The 25,118-nt window shown below is 41.5% G+C and overlaps 1 protein-coding gene across 1 annotated transcript in view; it reads left to right on the top strand.

The window, feature by feature from the left end:
• Positions 1-25,118, top strand: part of tg (thyroglobulin) — a 360,953-nt gene that overhangs the window by 306,057 nt on the left and 29,778 nt on the right. The window contains exon 47 of the mRNA XM_072246581.1: positions 14,908-15,015. Within this exon, the coding sequence (XP_072102682.1) occupies positions 14,908-15,015 (108 nt within the window). The remainder of the gene's footprint in view (positions 1-14,907; positions 15,016-25,118) is intronic.

Genomic DNA, 25,118 nt, shown 5'->3' with positions numbered 1-25,118 from the left:
GATCAATTGTACAGAGTACATACAGGTAAGTTATGACCCTGTTAAAAGGAAGGATGGGGATGGAAAGCTAAGAGAACCTTGAATGTCCAGAGAGGGGATGAGTTCAGTCAAGAAGAAAGAGAAAAAGTATGTAAAGCTTTGGAAGTAACGATCAACTGAAGCACATGAGAGTATAAAGAAGCCAGAAAAAACACTAAAAGAGGGAATTTGGAATGCCAGGAGGGGCCATGAAAACTCCTTGGCAAGTAAGTTTAAGGCGAATCCCAAAGCATTCTGTACATACATCAAGATTGATGGGGTAACTAGGGAGAGGCTGGGACCACTTAAGAATAAAGGGGGAAACATTTGGCTTGGATGTGGAGAGTGTGAGTGAGGTACTTAATGAGTACTTTGTTTCAGTATTTATCAAGGAAATGGATATGGAGGACCAGGAGATCACTGCTGAGTGTATAAATACATAATGACATTTAGAGGTCAAAGAAGAAGTGTTGGGCCTCCTAATGAGTATTAAAGTCCCCAGGGCCTCATGGGATTTACCCCAGGTTACTGAGAGAGGCAAGAGATGAGAGAGGACTACCTTCAAATCATCTCGAGTCACAGGCGTGGTCCTGGAGGACTAGTAAGTAATTAATGTTGTACTTTTATTTAAGAAGGGAACAAGGGAAAATCCTGGGAACTATAGACCAGTAAGTTTCACATCAGTTGTTGGGGAATTGCTGGAGATGATCCTTAGGGATAGGATATATAGGCATTTGGAAACCCATGGGCTAATTAGGAAGAGTCAACATGGCTTTGTGTGCGGCAGGTTGTGCCTTACCAACTTGATAGAGTTTCTTTGAAGAGGTGACGAGAGATGGATGAAGGTAGGGCAGTGGATGTTGTCTACATGGATTTTAGTAACGCATTTGACTAAGTCCCTTATGGGAGGTGAATTCAGAAGATTAAGATACATAGGATCCACAGCAAAATGGCTGTTTGGATTCAGAACTGGCTTGAGCATAGAAAACAGGGTGGTGGTTGAAGCAATTTATTTGAGCTGGAGATCTGTAATCAATCGTCCACAAGGATCTGTGCTGGGGTCTCTGCTGTCTGTGATATATATAAATGACCTGGATGAAAATGTAGATGGGTAGGTTAGTAAGTTTGCAGACTGATAGCGAGATTGGTGGAGTTATGTATGGTATACAAGACTGGCAAAGAATACAGAATGATATGGATCAGTTCCAGATTTGGGCAAAGAAATGGCAGATGGCGTTTAACCCAGGTAAATCTGAAGTATTGCACCATGGTAGGGAAAATGCAAGGAGACACTACACTGTTAAGGAGAATATCCTTACCAGTGTCTCTGAGCAGAGAGATCTTGGGATCCTTCAAAGCGGCTATCCAGGTTGATAAGGTGGTTAAGGCGGCTTATGGAATGCTTGCTTTTATTAGTCAAGGCATTGAGTTCAAAAGTCAAGAGGTTATGGTGCAACTTTATAAAACTCTGGTTAGGCCACATCTGAAATATTGCATACAGATCTGGTCACCCCACTTTAGGAAGGATGTTGAGGCTTTGGAAAGGGTGCAGAAGAGGTTTACCAGGATGCTGCCTGGTTTAGAGGGCATGTGCTTTCATAAGCAGGTTGAACAAACTTGGGTTGTTTGCACTGGAGGATGAGGGGAGATCTGACAGCGGTTTTCAATGTTATGAGAGGCATAGATAGTGGACAGAGATCATCTGTTTCCCAGGGTTGAAAAGTCTAATATTAGAGGGCATGCGTTGAAGGTGAGAGGGGGCAGGTTCAAGGAGGATGTGAGGGGTAAGTTGTTTTTTTTTTACTCGGAAAGTCATGGATGTCTGGAATGCACTGTCTAGTATGGAGGTAGAGGAAAATACACTGGAGGCTTTTAAGAGATGTTTAGATAAGCACATGGATGTAAGGAAGATGGAAGGATATGGGTGTGATGTACGTAGGAGGGATTAGTGTTTGGGTGTTTTAGATTTTCTTTTCAGCTGGTTCGGCACATCATTGTGGGATGAATGGCCGATTCCTGCGCTGTACTGTCCTGTATTCTATGATGTTAAGTTTCTGATTTTTTTTTTGGTGGGGGGTGAATTTTCTTGACATCATATTCTGCTAATAGTTGCTTAAGATTGTGAAGCTGTCACTAACCAAAGAGACCAAAGGACCAGTAGATCAGGTTGGCTTTTCTTGGTTCCTGAAAAGACACAGGCTGTGTGGGGTTTTAAATTTTAATTCTGTGGATCATTAATGCAAGTCTCTGATTTGCTAGAATAGCAACTATTAGTGGTTTATTAGCTGAGAAGGAATGGAAACAAAATAAAAATCCTTACAAAGTTGCAGTACAGTAAACAAAACAATTTTCCACTTGGAAGCAAGTATGATATCATAGAAATTTTCCCCATTCCTGGCTTTATCTTGCATGGTACTCAGGCAAAGTGATGATTAATTAGTGTTTCCAAATATAAGTGACGTGCACAGCATGAATGTTGTAAACACTGGAATACTGTCAATATCAAACAACTACAGTCATCAGGGTTTGACATAACCCTTCTGCATTCCAACAAACGATCCTGACATATGTATGCCTTAAACTTACCTCAAGCTTAAAGAAAGCTACAGATTTCCAAAATGTTTTACAAATTATGCATAAATGAAATGAATGGTGTTATTCAGGTGCCATTTTAGACACAGTAGAATCATGAACTTAAATTAGAACATTTAGTACCATAGCGAGATCCCAGGTTTAACATAATAAGCAGAATGACTACCACCTTATGGGCTGTCATCTGATCAATTTGCCTTTATTTAGATAGTCCCATATTTTAAGCCTCTTTACAAATTTATCACTGTGGATGCCATACCCTACCACACTTATTCGGTCCATCTCTCAGTATCACACAGCTAAAAGTTTATTGATTTTTGTTAGCACATGGACTGTATTGCTTCAAGAAAAAAGCCTTTCCAAAGGGTAATAAGGAAAGGTCAATAGGTAAGGTAACATCTGATGTTTAACAGTAACACATAACGTACATGGCTGTAGAAGGTGCTGTGCTAAAGTTTCTGCAAAGTTGAAATGGGGCTGCTATTCTCATTGTCAGCAGATAACTCAGTGTTTCATGAACGCTAGCATGGACAGAAAATTGGTTGCCTGGCAGGAGGCAAAGTGTCAGAATAAAGGGGGGGGGAGGGTGCTGCTGGTATCTAATGGTGTTCCACAGGGGTTGGTTTTGGGATCGCTTCTTTTCACGCCTACCTTAATGTGAGGAGTATCGTGGATAAAGCCGATGAGCTTAGAGCATGGAGCAGCACTTGGAGCTATGATGTTGTGGCCATTGGATGGTGCAGGGTAGGAATGGCTACTTCAAGTGCCAGGCATTAGATGCTTTAGAAAGGACAGGGAGGGAGGCAAAAGAGATGGGTGCGTGGCACTGGTGATCAGAGAAGGCGTCACGGCTGCGGAAAAGGAGGAAGTCATGGAAGGGTTGTCTACAGAGTCTCTGTGGGTGGAAGTCAGGAATAGGAAGGGGTCAATAAGTCTACTGGGTGTTTTTTTTATTGACCACCCTATAGTAACAGGGACATCAAGGAGCAGATAGGGACACAGATTCTGGAAAGTAGTAATAATAACAGGGTTGTCGTGGTGGGAGATTTTAATTTCCCAAATATTGATTGGCATCTCTTAAGACTGAGGGGTTTAGATGGGGTAGAGTTTGTTAGGTGTGTTCAGGAAGGTTTCTTGTCACAATATGTAGATATGCCTACAAGAGGAGAGGCTGTACTTGATCTGGTATTGGGAAATGAACCTGATCAGGTGTCAGGACTCTCAGTGGGAGAGCATTTTGGAGATAGTGATCACAATTCTATTTCCTTTACCATAGCATTGGAGAGAGATGAGTACAGACAAGTTAGGGAAACGTTTAATTGGAGTAAGGGGAACTATGAGGCTATCAGGCAGGAACTTGGAAGCATAAATTGGAAACAGGTGTTCTCAGGGAAACGTACTGAAGAAATGTGGCAAATGTTCAGGGGATATATGCGTGGGGTTCTGAGTAGGTATGTTCCAATGAGACCTGGAAAGGATAGTAGGGTACAAGATCAATGCTGCAGAAAGACTGTTGTAAATCTAGTCAAGAAGAAAAGAGCTTATGAGAGGTACAAAAAACTAGGTAACGATAGGAATCTAGAAGATTATAAGGATAGCAGGAAGGAGCTTGAGAATGAAATTAGGAGAGCCAGAAGGGGCCATGGGAAGGCCTTGGTGATCAGGATTAAGGAAAACCCCAAGGCATTCCACAAATGTGTGAAGAGCAAGAGAATAAGACGTGAGAGAATAGGACCAATCAAGTGTGACAATGGAAAAGTGTGTATGGAACAGGAGGAAATAGTGGAAGTCCTTAATGAATACTTGGCTTCAGTATTCACTACATAAAAGGATCTTAGTGATTGTAGGATGACTTGCAGTGGACTGAAAAGCTTGGGAATGTAGATATTAAGAAAGAGGATGTGTTGGAGCTTTTGGAAAGCATCAAGTTGGATAAGTCACTGGGACCGAACGGGATGTACCCTAGGCTACTGTGGGAAGTGAGGGAGGAGATTGTGGAGCCTCTGGCAATGACCTTTGCATCATCACTGGGGACAGGAGAGGTTCTGGACGATTGAAGGGTTGCAGATGTTGCTCCCTTATTCAAGAAAGGAAGAAGAGATAGCCCAGGAAATTATAGTCCAGTGAGTCTTACTTCAGTGGTTGGTATGTTGATGGAGAAGATCCTGAGAGGCAGGATTTATGAACATTTGGAGAGGCATAATGACTAGGAATATTCAGCATGGCTTTGTCAAAGGCAGGTCGTGCCTTATGAGCCTGATTGCATTTTTTGAGAATGTGACTAAGCATATTGATGAAGGTAGAGCAGTAGATGTAGTGTATATGGATTTTAGCAAGGCATTTGATAAGGTACCCCATGCAAGGCTTCTTGAGAAAGTAAGAAGGCATGGGATCCAAGGGGGCATTGCTTTGTGTATCCAGAACTAGCTTGCCCACAGAAGGCAAAAAGTGGTTGTAGACAGGTCATATTCTGCATGGAGGCCGGTGACCAGTGGTGTGCCACAGGGATCTGTCTAGGACCCCTACTCTTTGTGAATTTTATAAATGACCTGGATGAGGAAGTGGAGGAATGGGTTAGTAAATTTGCTGATGACACAAAGGTTGGGGATGTTGTGGATAGTGTGGAGGGCTGTCAGAGGTTACAATGGGACATTGATAGGATGCAAAACTGGGCTGAGAAGTGGCAGATGGAGTTCAACCCAGATAAATGTGAGATGGTTCATGGCAGAATATAGTATTAATGGTAAGACTCTTGGCAGTGTGGAGGATCAGATGGATCTTTGGGTCCGAGTCCATAGGACACTCAAAGCTGCAATGCAGGTTGACTCCATAGTTAAGAAGGCATATGGTGCATTGGCTTTCATCAATCATGGGATTGAGTTTAAGAGCCGAGAGGTAATGTTGCAGCTATATACGACCCTGGTCAGACACCACTTGGAGTACTGTGCTCAATTCTGGTCGCATCACTATAGGAAGGACGTGGAAGGGTGCAGGGGAGATTTACAAAGATGTTGCCTGGATTGGGAAGCATGCCTTATGAGAATAGGTTGAGTGAACTTGGCCTTTTCTCCTTGGAGCGACGGAGGATGAGAGGTGACTTGATAGAGGTGTACAAGATAATGAGAGGCATTGATTGTGTGCATAGTCAGAGGCTTTTCCCCAGGGCTGAAATGTCCAGCACAAGAGGGCATAGTTTTAAGGTGCTTGGAAGTTGGTACAGAGGAGATGTCAGGGGTAAGTTTTTCACTCAGGGACTCGTGAGTGCATGGAATGGGCTGTTGGTGGCAGTGGTGGAGGCAGAATCGATAGGGTCTTTTAAGAGTCTCCTGGATGGCTACATGGAGCTTAGAAAAATAGAGGGCTACGGGTAAAGCCTAGGTAGTTCTGAGGTCGGGACATGTTCGGCACAACTTTGTGGACCGAAGGGCCTGTATTGTTTCTATGTCAACGATTTGCTTGATGAAATTGATGGCTGCAGAGTCATAGAAAAATACAGCACAGAAACAGGTCCTTCAGCCCATCTAGTCCATGCTGAACTATTTAAACTGCCTACTCCTGTCAACCTGCACCATCCCTTCATGCCTAGACTAATCAGGAATTTACCTTTAAATATACTCAACAACTTGGCCTCCACAGCTGCCTAAGGCAACAAAGTCCACAAATTAGATGAAGTCCTACCTGGCTAAGTGCTTTTAATGGTTGTGTTTATATGGGTTTGCAATTATGAATTTACTCGATGGTTGTGACTTGGAAATGCTATTGATGAAGAGCTGAAAAGTTGCTGCCCAGTACATAAACATTTTTTTCTGAACTTGAACAAAACAGTTCAATTCTAGAAGCAAATTGAGAGGGCTTTCCCTTGACATCAAAGGAGAATTTAGCCATGTGGGAAATCACGAAAGTAAAGTCAGTTAAAACCAGGCTGACAATTCTCCATTGTGGAGGCACAGGGGCACCAATCTCCTCCAAAATCTCAAAGACTTATAGATTTTTAGGTTAATTGGCCACTATAAATTATCCCTACTGTGTAGTCAAATAGCAGAATCTAGGAGGATTTGATAGGACTGAGTGGAAAATAAAATGAGATTAGTGTAAATGTGTGCTTTGTGGACTCAAAGGACTGTTTCTATGCTCAATGACTCTATAACATAGTCAGATAAAGGAAGATGGCTGTGATCATTGGGTGTTATTCACTTTGACCCAGGCTATTGCTACAAGACTCTCTCCATTATAAGTGGGATTCGCTGACTACTGACTACATAGTGCTTCAATTCAATCATAGCTCTCCAGATTGTGTCATCATAATTTGTCCAAGATCTGGTTAAAACCCAGACATAAACTGCTAAGTGGTAATTCCATTCGCACTTTATGCACTGGTAGCAAAATGGCTGCAGAGTGTAACATCTACAGTATGTGTCATAGTACCTTGCTAAATTTTCTTGTTTATCATCTTTCAAACCTGCAGCTTCTGCTATTAATAAGGGCATGAGTGTCAGGGACCCAGAAATTCCAAGTTCAATCCATTCATCTTGAGCTGGAAACTGATCATTCTTATTTCATAGTCATTGGGTCAAAATCCAAGAACTCTCTTCTCAACGCCACTATCCAAAAGCACAACTAATAAATTGCATTAAGTCAGTTCATTGTCCATTACCTCGCAGGCACGCTGATGAATGGGCAACAACCAATGACCTTTGCTGATAATGCCATCATGTTCTTTCTAGGAAACACTTCAGTGAAATGAAAACTGGAAAACAGTCACATGAAAAAGTTTACAGCAGAAAGGCTACCAAAATGACATCTGTTTATGAGAAATGTTATAGCTGTACTTAGAATAGCTATTTTCTGTGGTTCACTTGTCAAAAATAAAATCAGTTTCACTTTTTGCAGACCAAAGCTTATTATCATTATAGAAAAGATTGATATCACTTGGTTATTAATTCCATTACATCATTTCCTCAGTGTAAATTTGTTCAAAGTTCAAAATAAATTTATTATCAAAGTACATATATGTCACCATATACAACCCTGAGACTCATTTCCTTGTGGCATCCACAGTAAATCCAAGAAACACAATAGAACAAATGAAAGACCACACTCAATAGGACAAAAGTGCAAAAGACAATAAACTGTGCAAATACAACAAATAAAAATAAATAAGCAGTAAATATTGATAACATGAGCTGAAGCGTCCTTAAAAGTGAGTTCATAGGTTATGGGAACATTTCAGTGATGGAGCATGAAGTTATCCTTTCTGGTACAAAAGTCTGATAGTCGAGGGGTAATAACTATTCCCGAACCTGGTCATGTGAGGCCCGAGACTCAGGTACCCTCTTCCTGATGGCAGCAGCGACGAGAGACGTGGGTGGGAGGGGTCCGTTATGATAGATGCTGCTTTCCTGTGACAACGCAATTTGTAGATGTAAATGTGAAGAAGGCTTTACCCGTGATGGACTGATCTGTATCCATTTTTTTTTTTGTGGAATTTTCTATTCAAGGGCATTGGTGTTTCCATACTACGCTGTGATGCAGGTAGTCAATAGAAACACACATCTATAGAAGTTCGTCAAAGTTTTAGATGTCATGCTGAATCTTTGCAAACTTCTAAGGAATTAGAGGCACTGCTGTGCTTTCTTCGTAATAGCACTTGCTTCCTGGGTCCAGGCCAGGTCCTCTGAAACAATAACACCGAGGAACTTAAAGTTGCTGACCCTCTTCATCTCTGATCCCCTGATGAGGACTGGCTCATGGACCTCCATTTTCTTCTTTCTGAAGTCAATAATCAGCTCCTTGGTCTTGCTGACATTGAGTGAGAGGCTGTTGTTATGGTACCACTCAGCCATTGAGAGAGAGGCTGTTGTTATGGGACCACTCAGTTAGATTTTTAATCTCCCTCCTATATGCTGATTCATCACCATCTTTGATTTGGCCAATGACAGTGGTGTCAACGGCAAACAAATATGGCATTGGAGCTTCATATTAAGTATAAAGAGAGAACAGGTAAGCACAACACCTTGTGGTGCATCTGTACTGATGGAGATTGTGGAGGAGATGTTGTTGCCAATACAAACTGACTGGGGTCTGCCATTGAGGAAATTGAAGATCTGATTGCACAAGGAGATACTGAAGCCGAGGTCTTGAAGCTTATTGATTAGCTTTGAGGAGATGATAGTATTGAATGTCAAGCTGTAGTTAATGAAGGGCATCCTGATGTTTTTCATCTTTACTGTCCAGGTGTTCCAGGGTTGAGTGAAGAGCCAATGAAATGGCTTCTGCTGTGAATGTGTTGTGATGATTGGCAAAATGGAGCATATCTAAGCTGACTTTCAGTCAGGAATGGTATGTTTCATCACCAATCTATGAAAGCATTTCATTGCAATGTATGTAAGTGTGACTGGGTGATGGTCATTGAGGCAGGTTACCATGGGCACCGACATAATTGAAACCTGCTTGAAGCAGGGGCGTACATCAGACAGCCAAAGTTAAAGATATTGGTAAACACTTCAGCCAGTTGATCGGTGTAGGTCTTTAGTACTTGACCAGGTACCCCATCTGGGCCAGATGCTTCCATTGGGCTCACCCTGCTGATGGTTGGTCTCACTCCAACCTCAGAGACTGAAATTACAGGGTCATCAGGAGCTGTGGAAGCTCATGGATGTTTATGTCAGTTGAGTTCATCCCATTTAATGTTACTAAATTTTGCAGAATTCATCATGGCTTGGCTTCGCAAATGAAGAATTAGGAAGGGGGCTGCCCACGTCTTCTGCAGGCTCGCTGGTAGCTGACGAGGGCAATATGGGACAGTCAGGTCCGGCCACCTACCGTGGCTGCAAGGGAAATTCTGTTCTGTGTTTGGTACTGCTGTGTCATGGTTCTTCCTCCTTCTCCTTTTGTCCTCGATGCCAGCCCTGCGTGTGTTCTCGAAGGAGGAGACAGACTGGTGAATAGTGTGTCACCAGACCTTCGAGGCTAGATTAGACCACTGGCGATGGTCAATGTGACAAGGGATTTCTTCAGAGAGTCCTTGTACCTCTTCTTCGGTGTCCCTCTGTCATGGAGGCTAGTGGAGAGTTCACCATACAGCACAGTCTTGGGCAGGCGATGATCCTCCATCCTGGAGACGTGCCCTACCCAGCCCAGCTGCGTCTTCAACAGCATGGCCTCGATGCTGGTGACCTCCGCCTGTTCGAGGACTTCGATGTTGGTGTCGAAGTCACTCCAGTGGATGTTGAGGATGGTGCGGAGGCAGCGCTGGTGGAAACACTAAAGGGGTCGTAGCTGGTGACGGTAGGTGACCCACGACTCGGAGCTGTACAGGAGGCTGGTCAGTACAACGGCTCTGTACACGCTGATCTTTGGGACTTTCTTCAAGTGCTTGTTGTTCCAGACTCTTTTGTACAGCCTGCCAAATGCGCTGTTTGCCTTTGCCAGTCTGTTGTCAATCTCTTTGTCGATCTTGACATCTGACGAGATGGTGCACCGCAGGTAGCTGAACTGGTGGACTGTCTTCAGCTCTCCCTCACCGATGGTGATGCGGGGAGGGTGGTAATCTTCCTGAGGTGCGGGCTGATGGAGAACTTGTCTTCTTCAAGCTGACTTCCAGTCCGAAGAGCTTGGCAGCCTCTGCGAAGCAGGGTGTTATGCGCTGCAGGGCTGTCTCTGTGTGGGCAACAAGGGCAGCATCATCGGCGAAGCGTAGCTCTCGGATGAGTTGCTCCAATGTCTTGGTGTGGGACTGTAATCACCTCAGGTTGAACAGGCTACCATTGGTGCGGTATCGGATGTAGACACCGTCCTCGTCATCAAGGTCTTCTGTGACCCTGTCAAGTATCATGTTGAACAAGATGGTGAAGAGAGTTGGCATGAGGACACAGCCTTGCTTTACTCCATTGTCTATTGGGGAAGGGTTCTGTGAGGTCGTTGTTGTGTCTGAGTTGGCCACTCTGATCTTCATGTAGCTGGACGACCATGCTGAGGAACTTTGGGGGGCATCCCAGTCGTTCCATGATTTGCCACAGACCTTCCCTGGTCACAGTGCCAAACGCTTTGGTAAGGTTGACAAACGTCACGTACAATCCCTTGTTCTGTTCCCTACCTTTCTCTTGGAGCTGCCTGAGAACAAATACCATGTTCGTGGTGCTCCTGTTGGCTCTGAAGCCACACTGGCTCTCTGGAAGGTGTTCTTCTGCAATGATGGGCAGCAAACTGTTCAGGAGTACTCTTGTGGGGATTTTTCCTGTGATAGAGAGCAGGGTTATCCCCTGGTAGTTGGACTTTCCCCCCTTGTTCTTATACAGGGTGATGATGACTGCATCACAGAGGTCCTGTGGTAGTTTACCTTGTTCCCAGCAGCAGACAAAGAACTCATGGAGGTTGGTGTGTAACGCTGGGCCCCCATGCTTCCAAATCTCAGGTGGGATTCCATCAACATCCGCTGCCTTGCCACTTTTCAGTTGCTCTATCGCCTTAACTGTCTCTTCTAAAGTTGGAATCTTGTCCAGTTCTGTTTTCTCTCGCTGTTGTGGGATGCAATGAATTGCTGAGTCTTGGACCGTGCGATTGGCGCTGAAGAAAATCTGGAAATGTTCCAACCACCAGATGGACGCCTTGTCTGTGAAGAGCGCCTGACCGTCTGCACTGTGCAAGGGACTCTGGACCTGGTGCGAAGGGCTGTACACCACTCTCAGGGCTTCATAAAACCTTCTGTAGTCACCGGTGTCTGCGCAAAGCTGAGTTCTCTTTGCGAGGTTGGTCCACCACACGTTTTGAATCTCTCGAAACTTGCTCTGGGGGTTGCTGCATACAAGGCGGAAGGCTGCTTTCTTATCAGGACAAGACGCTGAGCAAGGTGCGCCTGGTGGGCGGATCTCTTCGTTGCCAGCAATTCTTAATTATAGAATTATAGGCAAGTAGAACTGGAAATATCATAGTAGAAAGGTAACTTCAGAATAGTTTAAAGAAATTTCAGTTTGTTTACAGTTTACTTTGGGGGATAGTGTTGTGAATATAATGAGGCCCAACATTCAGAAAGCTGCTGCTAAGAAGTGTACTTTGTTGTCTGCAAGGAAAGTCAGGAGTCTGAGGATAACCTGGAATTGAAGCTTAGTGATTTGAACATTCTGTTCAAGCTACAAATATACATACACTTACACACACATATGCACGGGGTGTAGATAAATACTAAGTCTCACAAGAAGAGAGAGAAGTAAAAAAATAAAGGAAGAAAGCTGAAGATAAAGAGATAACATGAAAATTTCGCAACACCTTGAACTGCACAGCAAGTAGTATACCTCTTCTGCTTGAAAAATGAGTTGACAGCAGCAAAGGTACAAATAGTCTCAAGGTGGGGGACTTCGATGCACAAAACCAAGAGTAGTTTGTTGGGAGCACAAATGACTAAACTATGAAACCTTAAGGGCAAAGCTATCACATCATGTGAGCAGGTGGTAAAAAGCAAGCTGACATGAAACATGAACCATGAACCTCCTTGATCTAATCCTTGTCAATCTACCTGTTGCAGGATATTCTACCCATGATAGGATCAGTGGATTACTCAGATTAGGTCCAGAGTTGGAGCTGGGCCCAGAGTAGTCCTGTGTAATAGTTACAGGGTAGGACGGTAGTGGTGGAGGGGACAACGGTGTTGGGTTTGATGTTGATCCCTGCATATAGCAGATCAATCAGACAGTAAAAGTAACTATCTGCCCTGAAGTTGCTCAGGCAACCTTAACCTGTTGATCAATTTTCAGGTTATTGTTGGAACATTTGTGCATATTATTCACTAATATTGTGTGTCCATTACCTGTGCTTTTTTTAAAACATAGAAATTCGTGCTTTCCCAGTGTTTGCATTTAGTGTCGAATCACTGCCATGGAAGACCAGTGATCACTAGAACCATTCAGCTGGAACTATTTATGCCTCGCCCCAGTTATCCTCTGTAGTTGTGCCAAACCCAGTGCTGCTGTAATCAGAAGCAGCATGCATCCTCATTACCATGATATTTCCATCCTTGTGTTTCATTTATACTGACTATGCCTATTTGAATTGCAAGTTTAAAGGGTGCTCGGAGGAATAAAAGATCTTTCATGTTAAACAAAAGGGCACTTCATAAATATTGAAATTTGGATGAGAGTAACCTAGTCTATAAAGTCATTGCAGATAATAGAAGTTTGTCTGGTTCAGTACCTGCTGTATATGCTATCAAGGAATACAAATGTAATTTCATCCCATGTCATTGAGTTTCAAAGTAGAAATCTAATAACCATTGAAGGCTTCCCATCATAGATCATCCAGGATAAATTGCTGAAATAAACTTCTCATCCATGACTCAACATTCTGTCATGTTAGGTCAGTTTGTAGAGATTACCTTGCTGGGTTTTGGTATTTACCTCAATCTAGGTTGACGCTCCAGACTGACAGCATTGTTGATTATTGGTGAAGCAACGATTCTTTTCTCGTTTACAATTAATTCAGCGTCCAGGTGAATGTAAGAAGTCTGTAGGACAGAGGAAACCAATTAATTTTACAAATGGCTGGACCAACATTCCTCTCTCAAAGAAAAATATCAAAGAACTAGTTCATTATTGTACTGCTGTTTGTGCCAGATTTGTGCTGGAAGATTACAGAAAGCAAATATATTAGAATAAATACAAATATTTCTCTTATTTGTCACTGAAAAGCAAAATAGGTTTAATTGTAGAGATTAGTGGCAATTATACTGTGACCTAGGAGCCATTTGCCCTCTCTCCTTGACTGTAATCAGTCCTGTGTATTTTATGTAAAAGACAATTTATGTTTAAAGTCAATGAAGGACCTGTTTTCCAGGATTATAAATAATGTTTTGCTTACTTGCTGATACTGTTAAAGATAACTTTCCCAGCCAAACTTGCCTCCGATAAAGTTTACAATTCAATACATGTAGTACTTTTGCAGCTCTTGACACAGTTTGCAGTCATATAAGGGCAGAAAGATTAGGAGGTTTAGACACTGACCAAGCTTTGGGACAGCACAGAAGGGGAGCAAGTAACCCATGGATTTAATGTGGAGCCAGATGATGCGATGTTGGTAGTCTTAGCTCCACAGTGAATGAAAGGTCATAGTTATTTTGAAAACAGGAATCTTCCACAATGACGTCAGGGTTTACAAATGGATGACTTAAAGTCTTATTATATATTAAATTTTGTCAAAGCCCATATAGAGAATCGAGATGAACTTCATGCATCAGGAGGGCTTGAATTATAAGGAGAGTCAAGATAGACTGAGACTTTTTTTCTTTGGAGCGAAGGAGGCTGAATGTTTCTAGAATTGTGACAAACCTTGATTGGATTGATAGATGCTGTCTTTTTCCCAGGGTACAGAGTCCAAAGCCAGAGGGTATTGATTTCAGATGAGAGGGGAAAGATTTAAAGGAAACCTGAGGGACAAGTTGATCTCACAGGGGTGGTGAGTTTCTGGAGCAATCTGCCAAAGGGATTGGTAGAGGTAGGAACAGATATAATGTTAAAAGGACAACTGGGCAGGTACATGGATAGGAAAAGTTTGGAAGGATATGGGCCAAATACAGGCAAATGGAACTAGCTCGGGTCGATGCTTTGATGAGTTGTGCTGAAGGGCCTATCTCCATACTGTTGAACCCTATGGCCACATTTTTCATCTCTACCTTTTTCAGAATTTCTTGCAATTGGTCAAGCAAGACTTTACCTTGAGAAATTCTTGTTGATTATTCTTTTTATTATGTTTTAGTTTTTAGTTGTTTTTCATAGACATTTCTCTTTTTTCTTAAGTGTGGATATACTATTAGTTATCAGGCATTCACTGATCATACACTTTCATCTTAGAATTACTAATTATGTACCTCTGTCAGATACATTCTTTAAAAGTATAGATATAATCTGTCTGGACATAGATTAATTACCACTGCCTTCTATTATTCTATACAAAGTCACTTTTTAAAATTTGTTTTTATTATTTCTGATCTCATCTGATGTCATGTTAGCCTACAGACTCTCTCTGATCAAATTATTCCATATTTGTAGCCTTCCCTATTGTTTAAAACCCTCTACTCTAAGTGCCCTAATTTCCCCTCTTTTATTTCATTCATTTTATTTACGTGCCTGTAAAACAAAATTTTTTAATGTTTGTTCATGATTTAATTTTAACTTTTCTCTTAATCTCTTTCCATTTTGTTTCTCTGTATTCTCTGTGTAATTAGTTTTTTTTATTGCCGTGACAAAATGTGTTTATATTCCTGTACGGTTCTAAGGCTTGGGATCTAATCTTTATGTTGTTTCTTCTCAGGGACTCTTTCATCATCTGCCCTGTGATAAAGATGGCTACTCAGTTGTCTAATAGCACACAAGCCAATGTCTTCATGTACCACATTCCAAGAAGTTTTTCTCAGCCTGGGTAAGAAATCTATGGCAAGACTTTAAAGAATTTGCCAAACTGTTTTTTTCTTAAATTATTATTAATTTAAGAGATGAGAACATTTTCAGTCTGGTATTCATTACCTAATTCCTAGTTAACACAATGAAATGTCTTTCTCTTGAAACAGCTGTTTTAGTTAACAGAGTGACTTTAGTAAAGAAGAACTGGAATGAATGAATTGACTCCTTTGAGTAGTTTGCCAGCCATTTGGGAAGATTTGATGAATTAACTGATCAGGTTCTACCCATTCTGTCATATGGTGACATGATTTTCTTGAAGCAATGCAATTATGTGAAAGGAAATTATATGGCTGGAAGGTTTTGGTCTGGAGGAAAAGCCCAGCAAATATGTCACTGTGTGAAGAAACCAACTCTAATAGAAATTTAATTTGACAATTAGTCTGATGCATGCCAAATCCCGTGAGGAGTGGTATGTGGATTTGGTGAGATTTCAGTAAATTGGACTTTGATTGAGAAGACAATGTCAGAAGTGAAGCAAACAAAGATATTATTGAATTTGCTACAAAGCCTGCTGTTCCTGATAAGATATGATGCTTCTGCTACTTTCTCCCAGAAACCTGCAACTAGGTCATCTTCATTTCTGCTATTGTTTTCCTCCTTGCATTTTCTCACTCTCCCAAGGAGCAAGTGAAGGGGGTTATCAATGATCCAGACCATAGTCTTTGAACATTTTGAATCAATGCTTCACTCATTTTCCTCAAACTCTTCTAACTATAATTTTGAAGTATTACTTCATAAACTAGAGCTGAGATAGTGCATGCAGATTTTTCACACTTGATGTTGTCCATTGAATGGTAAATGTGGGAGTAAGCTTTCTCTGAACTTGTTTGGAAAAGGAGAATTTTTAACTGCTGAAGATAATCCTCTGCTTCATACATGATGCTGGAGTTTAGTGCTCCTGGCACTCCTCCAGTTACTACCAAGCCTTGTGTTTGCTTATTGAGACCTTGCTAACTGACACTACCTGTGTGATTTGCAGAGGAGGCCTAAACCACAACATTTTCATGGAAGTTCTCTCATTCCTCACTCTAACAATTGAGCAAGAGCCCTGACAAAGAAATGCTGTAAATAACATTTGCATCCTTTCATAAGCACAATAAATTCAGCAGATTCTGGAAATCTTGAGGAACACACACAAAACACTGAAGGAATTAATCATAAATAGCACTGGACAACAATTTTTTTTTCAGAAATTTTGCTTCCTCGTTTATGATAGACAGCTTGAAACTGGACACAAATATAATTTCAGACTCCTGTATATCGTAGGAATTTGATGAAACAAGAAAATTAACTTTTATTGATCATAACGTGTTTAATTGCATAACAGTGCCGATAATTTTCAATAGTTCAAATAAGCTAAAAATGTTTTGTTAATGATTTTCATTTGTACTGAGTGTCTGAAGCTTCTCGCTTAAGTGTCCAACAATAATCGGCCAGCATTGATGGATTCCAGTTGCCCTGATACCGTTTCTCCATGACCGTAATGTCCTGGTGAAACCTCTCTCCATGCTCATCACTGACAATGCCTAGGTTTGCAGGAAAGAAGTCTAAATGGGAAAGCAGAAAATAAATCTATAGTGACATGTTGCACTTCATGGTTTTGTATATTTGAAGCATGACAGCCAGCTGCACGTAGTTTGATGCTCAGTAGCTGTCAAAAAAATTTTCAGTGACATCCTTGAATGGCTTTCACGTGTTCTTCTCTGGTCCCACTAGAAGTTCTTTGATTTGTCTGTCATTGATGACCTGTTTGATTTGTGGACCAGCAAAATGCAATCTTGGCTCGAATTATGAATTGAAGTAACATATGGACAATTTCAAAAAACGGTGTCTGATAGGGAAATCTCAGTGATTTTCATGATCAGCAGCCCAAAATCTATAAGGTGCACCCAAAGATATTTAGGAAGCAACATTTTTGTTGTCCAGTGTAGTTGATGTTCTGGGCTGAGACCCTTCATGAGTTCCGGAAGAGAAAGGAGTAGAATTTCTGTCCTTTCATCTGGATGTTTCTGCAATTTTTCTTCCTTTACTCATACCATTTGTGATCCCGCATTAAAGTCATAGGGAGGTTTTGCTTTAAATGAATCCCATCGCTTCAATAATTACTGCCAAGTTGATAGGCATACTCTGCATTTGACTTACTAGGAGCATAATTTCACATTTTATATTAATTAATTACTTAATGTTGAGTGAAAAGACTTTGCTGCTTTTTTAAGTATTGCTTTTCTAACAACTCTGTGTTTGCCGACCTACTTTGACGTAGTCCAACCCTGAATCAAGTGAAAATTTGCATTATGAGATTCAGCTCCGTCCATGAAATTATCCCTCACTGCCGTCACGGACACTAACAAAGGAATACGTGGGTAACATTGAAAGACTTGCTGAATTTAAAGTGGAAGTAACATGATGATGGCTTCAGTCCAGAAAGTTGAAGAATTTGATAGCACTAATGAAGGCTGGGATTTGTATATTGAGAGGGTTGGAATGTATTATAACACAAACAATGTGGAGGAGCAAAAGGAAGCCCCTACACTTCTTTGTTTAATGTGTCCTAGAACATACAGTCTCTTACGCAACTTAGTAACCCCTTGAAAAGCCGGCAAGGAAGATGTTCAATGGAGTTGTTACAATTTACAAAATCACTTGCGATCTAAAGTGCTGATATTAGCTGAGATATTGAGATTTTACAAAAGGAATCTGTTAAAATAAAAGCCATTCTGAATACATTGCAGAATTCCTTGGCATTTCCCAGTACTATGACTTTCGAGATGGGCTTTCTGATGCATTAAGAGGCAGGCTTGTATGTGGCATGCATACTCAAAGCACTTAGAAGAGGCTACTGGCAGAAAGAGACTTAACAGAATGGTGTAGACCATTGCAGTATCATTAGACTGCAGCAAAAGGTGTAGCAGAACTACAGAAAAGGAGGTTAGAATGTGAAATGCAGAAAAAGTCCCTGAATGGTGCAAAAAGCCAAAGATGTTATTGATGTGGCAAATCCTCCATGATGCAAATAACTGTTGGTTCAAAGGTCTGCAGAAAGTGTCACAAACAAGGTCACATAGAGAGATTGTGCAAGGCAGATGTAAAGCACAACCGCGTGAAAAGCCTCAAACACAAAACTAAGCAAATGCATAAAGCTACCAAATGTAAAACAGCATCAGACAAGCTAGAGTCTGACAAAGGTGAACTGTCATGCCTAGAACTGCATAGTATAATTTTAGCAGATCATAAAATCAACTGGATCACAATAGATGTGTCAGATGTAAAACTGAAAATGTCAGCTTTGTCCATAATTCCAGAGGCTGACAACAACAGACTGCTTTCTAAGCTTCCATTAGAGAAGACCTCAGTGGTGCTAGAGACCTACTCCGATAAAGAAGTTAGAGCTTTATGTATTGTAAAGTGGTGGGCCAGCACTTTTCAGACATGGATTTTTCTCAATCATTCATCTAGATTGGTACTCAGTGTGTCATCAACAAACAATGGCAGTCCAAATGGTAGCACTAACCAGAGATTGTCACAGCTGCTTAATGCTAATGAGAAGCTATTTGAGAAAGGGATTGGTAAACTCAAAGCCATGAAGGCCAGAACTGAACTGAATGAGGCAGCAACACCAAAATGCCGTAAAGCACGTCCCGTGCCTTATATATTACCTTCTGAAGTGGATGCTGAACTGCAGAGCTTGGAATCGTCTGGAATTTTCTCCAAGGTTGAGTGGAGTGATTGGGCCATGTCCATTGTCCTGATTATCAGGAAAGGGAAGGCCAGAGCCGTTCACATATGTGGGGATTTCAAAGTGAGCATCAACCCGGTACTGTGTAATGTGGCATATCGCCTGCCACAAATAGAAGATATTTTTGCATCTTTGACAAGGGTTTTCAAAGATTGATATCACAAGCCTATCTGCAAATGGAGATCAAGGAGGAAGTTTCTCTCAATCAACACTAAAAGAACAAGGGACAGTATTATCATCTCGTCTTTAACATCACATCAGCTCCAGTAATTTGGCCTTGAGGACAACATTGTGACCGGCGAAATGATGAAGAACACCTCCTGAACCTTGGTAAAGTGCTTACCAGGCTGAGTGAGTATGGTCTGTATGCAACGAGAGAAATGAAAGTTTTTCAAGAATGAAATCTCATTATGGACATGTGATTGACAAACAGGGCTTATATAAGTCACAGAAATGGCTTACCAGAACAAATTGTGAGTGACAATGGACATGTCAAAAGAATTCTGACTGTTGATGAGAAAAACATGGCATCAGACATTTCAAGTCAGCTCCTCACCACCCAGCAACAAACGGGTTTAACCAAATCTTCAAGAAATCCATTGAAGCAATTGTCAAGGGGGTCATTTCTCTAGAAGGTGGACAGCTTCCTCTTTGAGTATGAGAACTCTGTTAATGCAAAGACAGATCAAACACCTGCAACAGGAATCTAGGATCTTGCATAGACCTCCTGAAACCAGATGTACAGAGAGAAGTGCAGAATAAATGGTTCAGCCAGTTGCCAAGTGAAGCAGCAAGGAGCTTTGAGATTGGACAGGAAGTCCTAGCGTGTGGTTACCGAGGAGAAAAGTGGACACCCAGTAGGATATCTAAAATAACTAGACCACTGATGCACACAGGGAATGCAGGTGATCAGACAAGGAGACATCATGTGGACCAGATAATGGATGCTCAATTGAAGAACACACCCGAGGCAACTGCATCCAACAAGACAGACACACCGTAGTCGCTGGACTTGCCTCTCAGTGATGCTGTCACTGACAGCAACGTGACACCAGAAACTGAGAACTTTCTCTTAGACAAGACACCTACCAAACCTGATGTTACCCCACAGGTCCAGAGGCACTATCCTGAAAGAAACTGAGCACCACCCAGAAGTCTGAATCTTTAGAACTGTGAAGCTGGTTATGGACTGTTATTGCGATAGCATGTTTATTTGGAATATGGTTTTTGAAAGGGAAGTTGACTGTTTTGTACCTATACAGTTTTGTGTTGTATTAAAGGTGGAGGAAGTGTAATTTATGGATCTATTTCTTTTAATGACCCCCACCCCTCAGCACTATGTATGGATTGCTGTCTACACATGCATACTGATCTGTTTCTGTGCATGTCCATTGCTTTGTCTCTCTCACGCTACAATTCAAATTAACCAGTTAAACCAGTCTCCCATGAATGTGCTTTTATGTTGTTGATATGTAGTTGTGCACAGACACAACAGAATCCTCTGCCCAACACCTCAGGATCTTGTCTATTTCAGCAAGTTGCCACTCATTCTTCAAACTCCCAGCAGTACAATTCCTTCACATTTCTTCACATCAGACAATCACTTTCCTCCAACTAGCTTTTCTCTTAATCTCTCCACTGTGAATTTCTTTTCTTCCTTTGAGCCTTTAATATTAGGTTCATTACCTATTGAAAGGTCTTTCTTTGTTCATTGCACCAGTGTAGAATTCATAAAGTAAGCTAGTTATGCCCCTGTATGGGATTTGGGCCAGTTATGGTCCCAGGTGGTAGTACTGGAGAGGATAGTGATCGTGACTGATTTTGGAAGGGTTAGGGATAGAAACCAATTCATAAATAGGGGGTTCAGGTTAACAGTTGGTGGGGAGTGTGTGTGAAGATAAGGGGGCCAAGGACCCTTGGAAGAAAGATTAAAGGCTCTGATGAAGCAATGGGGTGTATTGGTGGAAGAATTAGTACTTACAGGTTGGGATTGTAGTTCATGGGGGCCGATTTGGAGATGGAGAAAGTTTGTTGTTGGAGTAGATCAGTATTTGTGGAGAGGTGGTATTGGACAACTGAACAGATTGGAGGTAGATGAATTCGCAACCATGGTAGGAAGGTGCTGCCTGAGGTGGAGATAGGGCTTAAATTTCAAAGCTCAAAGTAAATCTATTATCAAAGTACATATTTATCATCATATACAATCTTGAGATTCATTTTCTTGCATAGTCAATAAATCCTAATGGAATAATAACCATAATAGGATCAACCAAAGGTTGGGTGTCCAACCAGTGTGCAAAAGAGAACAAATAGTGCAAACACAAAAAGAAATAAATAAGCAATAAAATATCGAGAACATGAGATGAAAAGTCCTTGAAAGTGAGTCCGCTGATGGTGGGAACATTTCAATCATGGGGCATGTGTAGTTGAGTGAAATTATCCTCTCTGGTTAAAGAGCCTGAAGCTGGAGGGCTAATAAATATTCCTGAACCTGGTGGTGTGAGTCCTGAGGCTCCTCTACCTCCTTCCTGATGGCAGCAGTGAGAAGAGAGCATGACCTGGGTGGTAAGGGTCCCTGATGATAAGGACCTAATAGTACTTGTATAGTGTGTGGAGTATGTTTGTCCTCTGTCATCAATGAGTCATTAATATAAATGGCATGCACCTCCTAGGACTGACAGTGGTGGAAACTGGATCATCAAAATAATTTAAAGTGGATGTGGATATATATTTGATGGATCGAGGAATAGAAGTGGCACAGAAGAGGAGCTGCATTCAGCATAGATTACCCAAGGTCATATTAATGGTAGACCAGGCTTGAAAGGCCTGCTGGTCTGCTCCTCTGCCATTGTGTTTTGTGTTAAAATGCATCTGAGTCAGATCCCTACTGCTGAACTGGGAGTTCTTCAGTAATCTCTTCTTTCAGTAGTGAAATTTGCAATCTCTAGCTGATATGATCTGGGTACACATGTTCTATTGTCATAAATATTGATTGGCAGGGCAAACAAAAATCTAATTCTCAGTAAATGATAGCAAAGGGAATATGAATAAACAAAGCTGAATAGTACATGAGATGAATGGTATAATGCAGAGTCATAAACCTTAAAGAATCTCATCAGTACTGACCTTTCTAAACCCAAAGAAGTTTCAGTCAAAGTCTGGCCACTCACAAAACAAACCATGCAACATTTATAAAACTACAAACATAAAGTCTTTACAGTATCAGAGTACAGTATCTTCAGTTAATCAGAAGTCAGGAAAATGAACTGTGAAAGACTTTTTTTTAAATCTATGCCCTAGACTGAAATTAATGGTGGGTGAGATAGACGGTATGCACAAACCAAACAGGTGGAGAGGTCTATCCAGACAGATTGTATAACTGCTCACTCTTCAGCCTGACTGAACCATGCAGTTTGGAATAGCAAAACCCTCCAATGTATTTTTGTTCTCCTTGAGCAGAGTAAACAGTTATTTGGCAATCTGTGACTGTGACACACCCATACATTTTGTGCAAAATCATGTCCTAAGCAGAGGTCCCTGTGTTTTTCACAATCAACAATGAATTTCAATTCTGCAGTGTGTTTAGGAGATGGTGTATGCAGGTCATGAGCACAGGAGAAGCATGTTGTCCATATCAGTGACAATGCATTCATTGTAGATTATCTACATTTGCATGCTTACGCAATTTACCCAGTAAAGGAGCTATGATGCTGAATATCAATGTGAGCACACAATTGTTTCAATAGGAAACCAAGGATAAATGAGAGGCTGACTCCAGTGAATGCAGGCACTGGAATCTGGAGCAACAAATAAACTGATGTAGGTGAAGCAGCGTCTATGGGTGGAGGTGCGGAGGAAGGAATTTTGGGTCAAAACTGCGTATTAGGATCAAGATTTGAGAAAGGACTCCAGCAGATGTCTCCACCTTCTTCATCCCTCACTCTACTTGGCTCCTTATTCCTTTGTTATTGTCTGCCTCCATCTATCATTTACCCACCTCAGTCCCCAACTCCACCCTCCCCTTCATTTGTGTGGCTCGACTACCACCACCACAGTCCTATTTCTGGCCATGGCTCTCCACTCCCCCCTTCTCTTTATACTCCCCTCTGCACTCTATATGGTTTTAACCTAAAACAGTCCTCCATCTCCACAGATACTGTTGGACCTGCCGAGTTTCTCCAGCAGATTGTTTATTGCTATAACTGAAATGCTACCCTCTAAATTGCCCTTTGTAGCTGAACTTCACTGCAGTTATGCAGTATATATAAAAAAGACACTAAATGGTTAACTCATCCTTTCCCCTTGGTAAGTTATAATCGCATACAAGCCTCCTTCATTCACCTTTGAAATGCAGCTCTCTGATTTCTGGAGTTGTTCCACATCAGGACAGATTTTGCAATTGGTTATGCCTAACTGACAGCCAAGCAGAAAGACCAAAGTTCCATTACACGAGATTTCTGCACCCAACGTTCTTCCAGTTTCCCTCCTTGCCGTTTATATCCCAACACTTCGTAATATGCTAACTTCTGATCTGGAGAGCCCTGTGTTTTGAGCATCTCTAGTGTAAAACTCTTTGTTTCCTCCAAGCATGCAGTTAGCTACAACTAAAATGGCACTCCAGCTAATTACTCCAGGAACTAATGTCTCTGTGATGTACCCTTTAACGTCTTCCCAATGTTAACTAGCTCCCCCTGCCCTGGATGCAAAGAATGATTAACAAACATAAGATTGTAGGAACCTCACCGACAAGCTCAGCAGATTTGTTTTGATGTATACAGCTCTGCATAAAGAGTACAATAAGTAATCCAATAATTGAAAAGAAACAATCATGTGTAAAGTAATAAAGCATGGAACAAAATGCTCACATAAACAAAGTCTTTTCTTGGACACCAAGTTCTTCCAACTGTAAACTGTACCCATTCAAGTTCCAGAAAGAGGAAGCTTCTATGAAAAGATACAATTCAAATAATGCCTGAAGAGGCTTCTATAAACTCATTGCCAATAATTTAACTTTATTATCTTTAGAGTAACCATTTAATGGATTTATCTACTACAGAAACACAGCCATGAATTAGATGTCCTTAAACATCTATAGATTGTATTTTTAAAATCATATTGTTGGCGTAACATGTCTATTCTTCGTTCTATGTAAGCCTTTCAAAAGGTGACTTTCTGGTGATTCCCATTCAGACTCCGGCTTTATTGAGCAACACAGCAACTCTGTCCTTTCATTAGAAAGCACTTGGGCTAGAGCTATTTCACGGCTAATTGCTACTAAACTGTCCTGTGAATTCCAGACATGTTCATGTGAGCAAAGGGGTGTTACATGGTTAGATAGTGCCCTTCAGTTCATTGTGTAAGTGCACTCATCTTGCATAAAGCAATAACCTGCAGAACACAAAATCTTTAGTGCAGTGCCAAGTCTGTGCTGAGTTGGCTAACCATGACTGGCACAGCAAGGCAAACTGGCACATGCTTAGTTATGTTATTGGATTAGGGCCAGAGTATATTGTTCAAATCCTAACATAGCAGATAGAAAATATGAATTCAGCTTACAGCTTTGATAGGTTGTTGCTTAGGGAACGTGACCTTTCATCTTTACCCCTACAAGTGGAAGAAGTGCTACACCTGCCCATTCACCTCCTCCATCATCTCCACTCAGGGCCCCAAACAGTCCCTCCAGGTGAAGCCACACTTCACCTGAGAATCTACTGGGGTCATCTATTGTGTCCAGTGTTCCCGATGTGGTCTCCTCTACATTGGTGAGACCCTTCATAAATTGTGGGGATGCTTTGTTGAGCACCTCTGCTCCATCTACCAAAAGCAGAATGTCCCGTTGGCCACACATTTTAATTTTGATTACCATTTCCATTCTAACATGTCAGTCCTTCAGGGTGGTAGAGCAACACCTTATATTCTGTCTGGAAACAGAGTGCCAGAGCTGATAGTGGACAGGTTGAGGGGAAGGATGTTGTTAAACCTACATACAAAAATCAGGCATCAAAGGTTGAGCATGGTGAAATTAATATTCTGAGTTGCATATATTTCAATGCAAGGAGCATTGTAGGAAAAGCAGATGAGCCGAGGGCAGGGATCAGCATGCGGAGTTATGAATTTGTAGCCAATAGTGAGACATGGTCGCAGGAGGTTCAGGACTGGCAGCTAAATATTCCAGGGTTCCGTGGTTTTAGACATGATATAGCAGGAGGGATTAAAGGAGGAAGGATGGCATTACTAGTCAGGCAAGATGTCATGGCAGTACTCAAACAGGACAGACTGAACCTCAGTAGTTGAGATCTCCAGTGGGTGGAACTGAGTAGTAAGAA

The sequence above is a fragment of the Mobula birostris genome, chromosome 1, assembly GCF_030028105.1.
Source record: "Mobula birostris isolate sMobBir1 chromosome 1, sMobBir1.hap1, whole genome shotgun sequence".
Taxonomy (NCBI): Eukaryota; Metazoa; Chordata; class Chondrichthyes; order Myliobatiformes; family Myliobatidae; genus Mobula; species Mobula birostris.
Note: the sequence above shows the minus strand (reverse complement) of the source record. Positions and strands in the feature narration are given on the sequence as shown.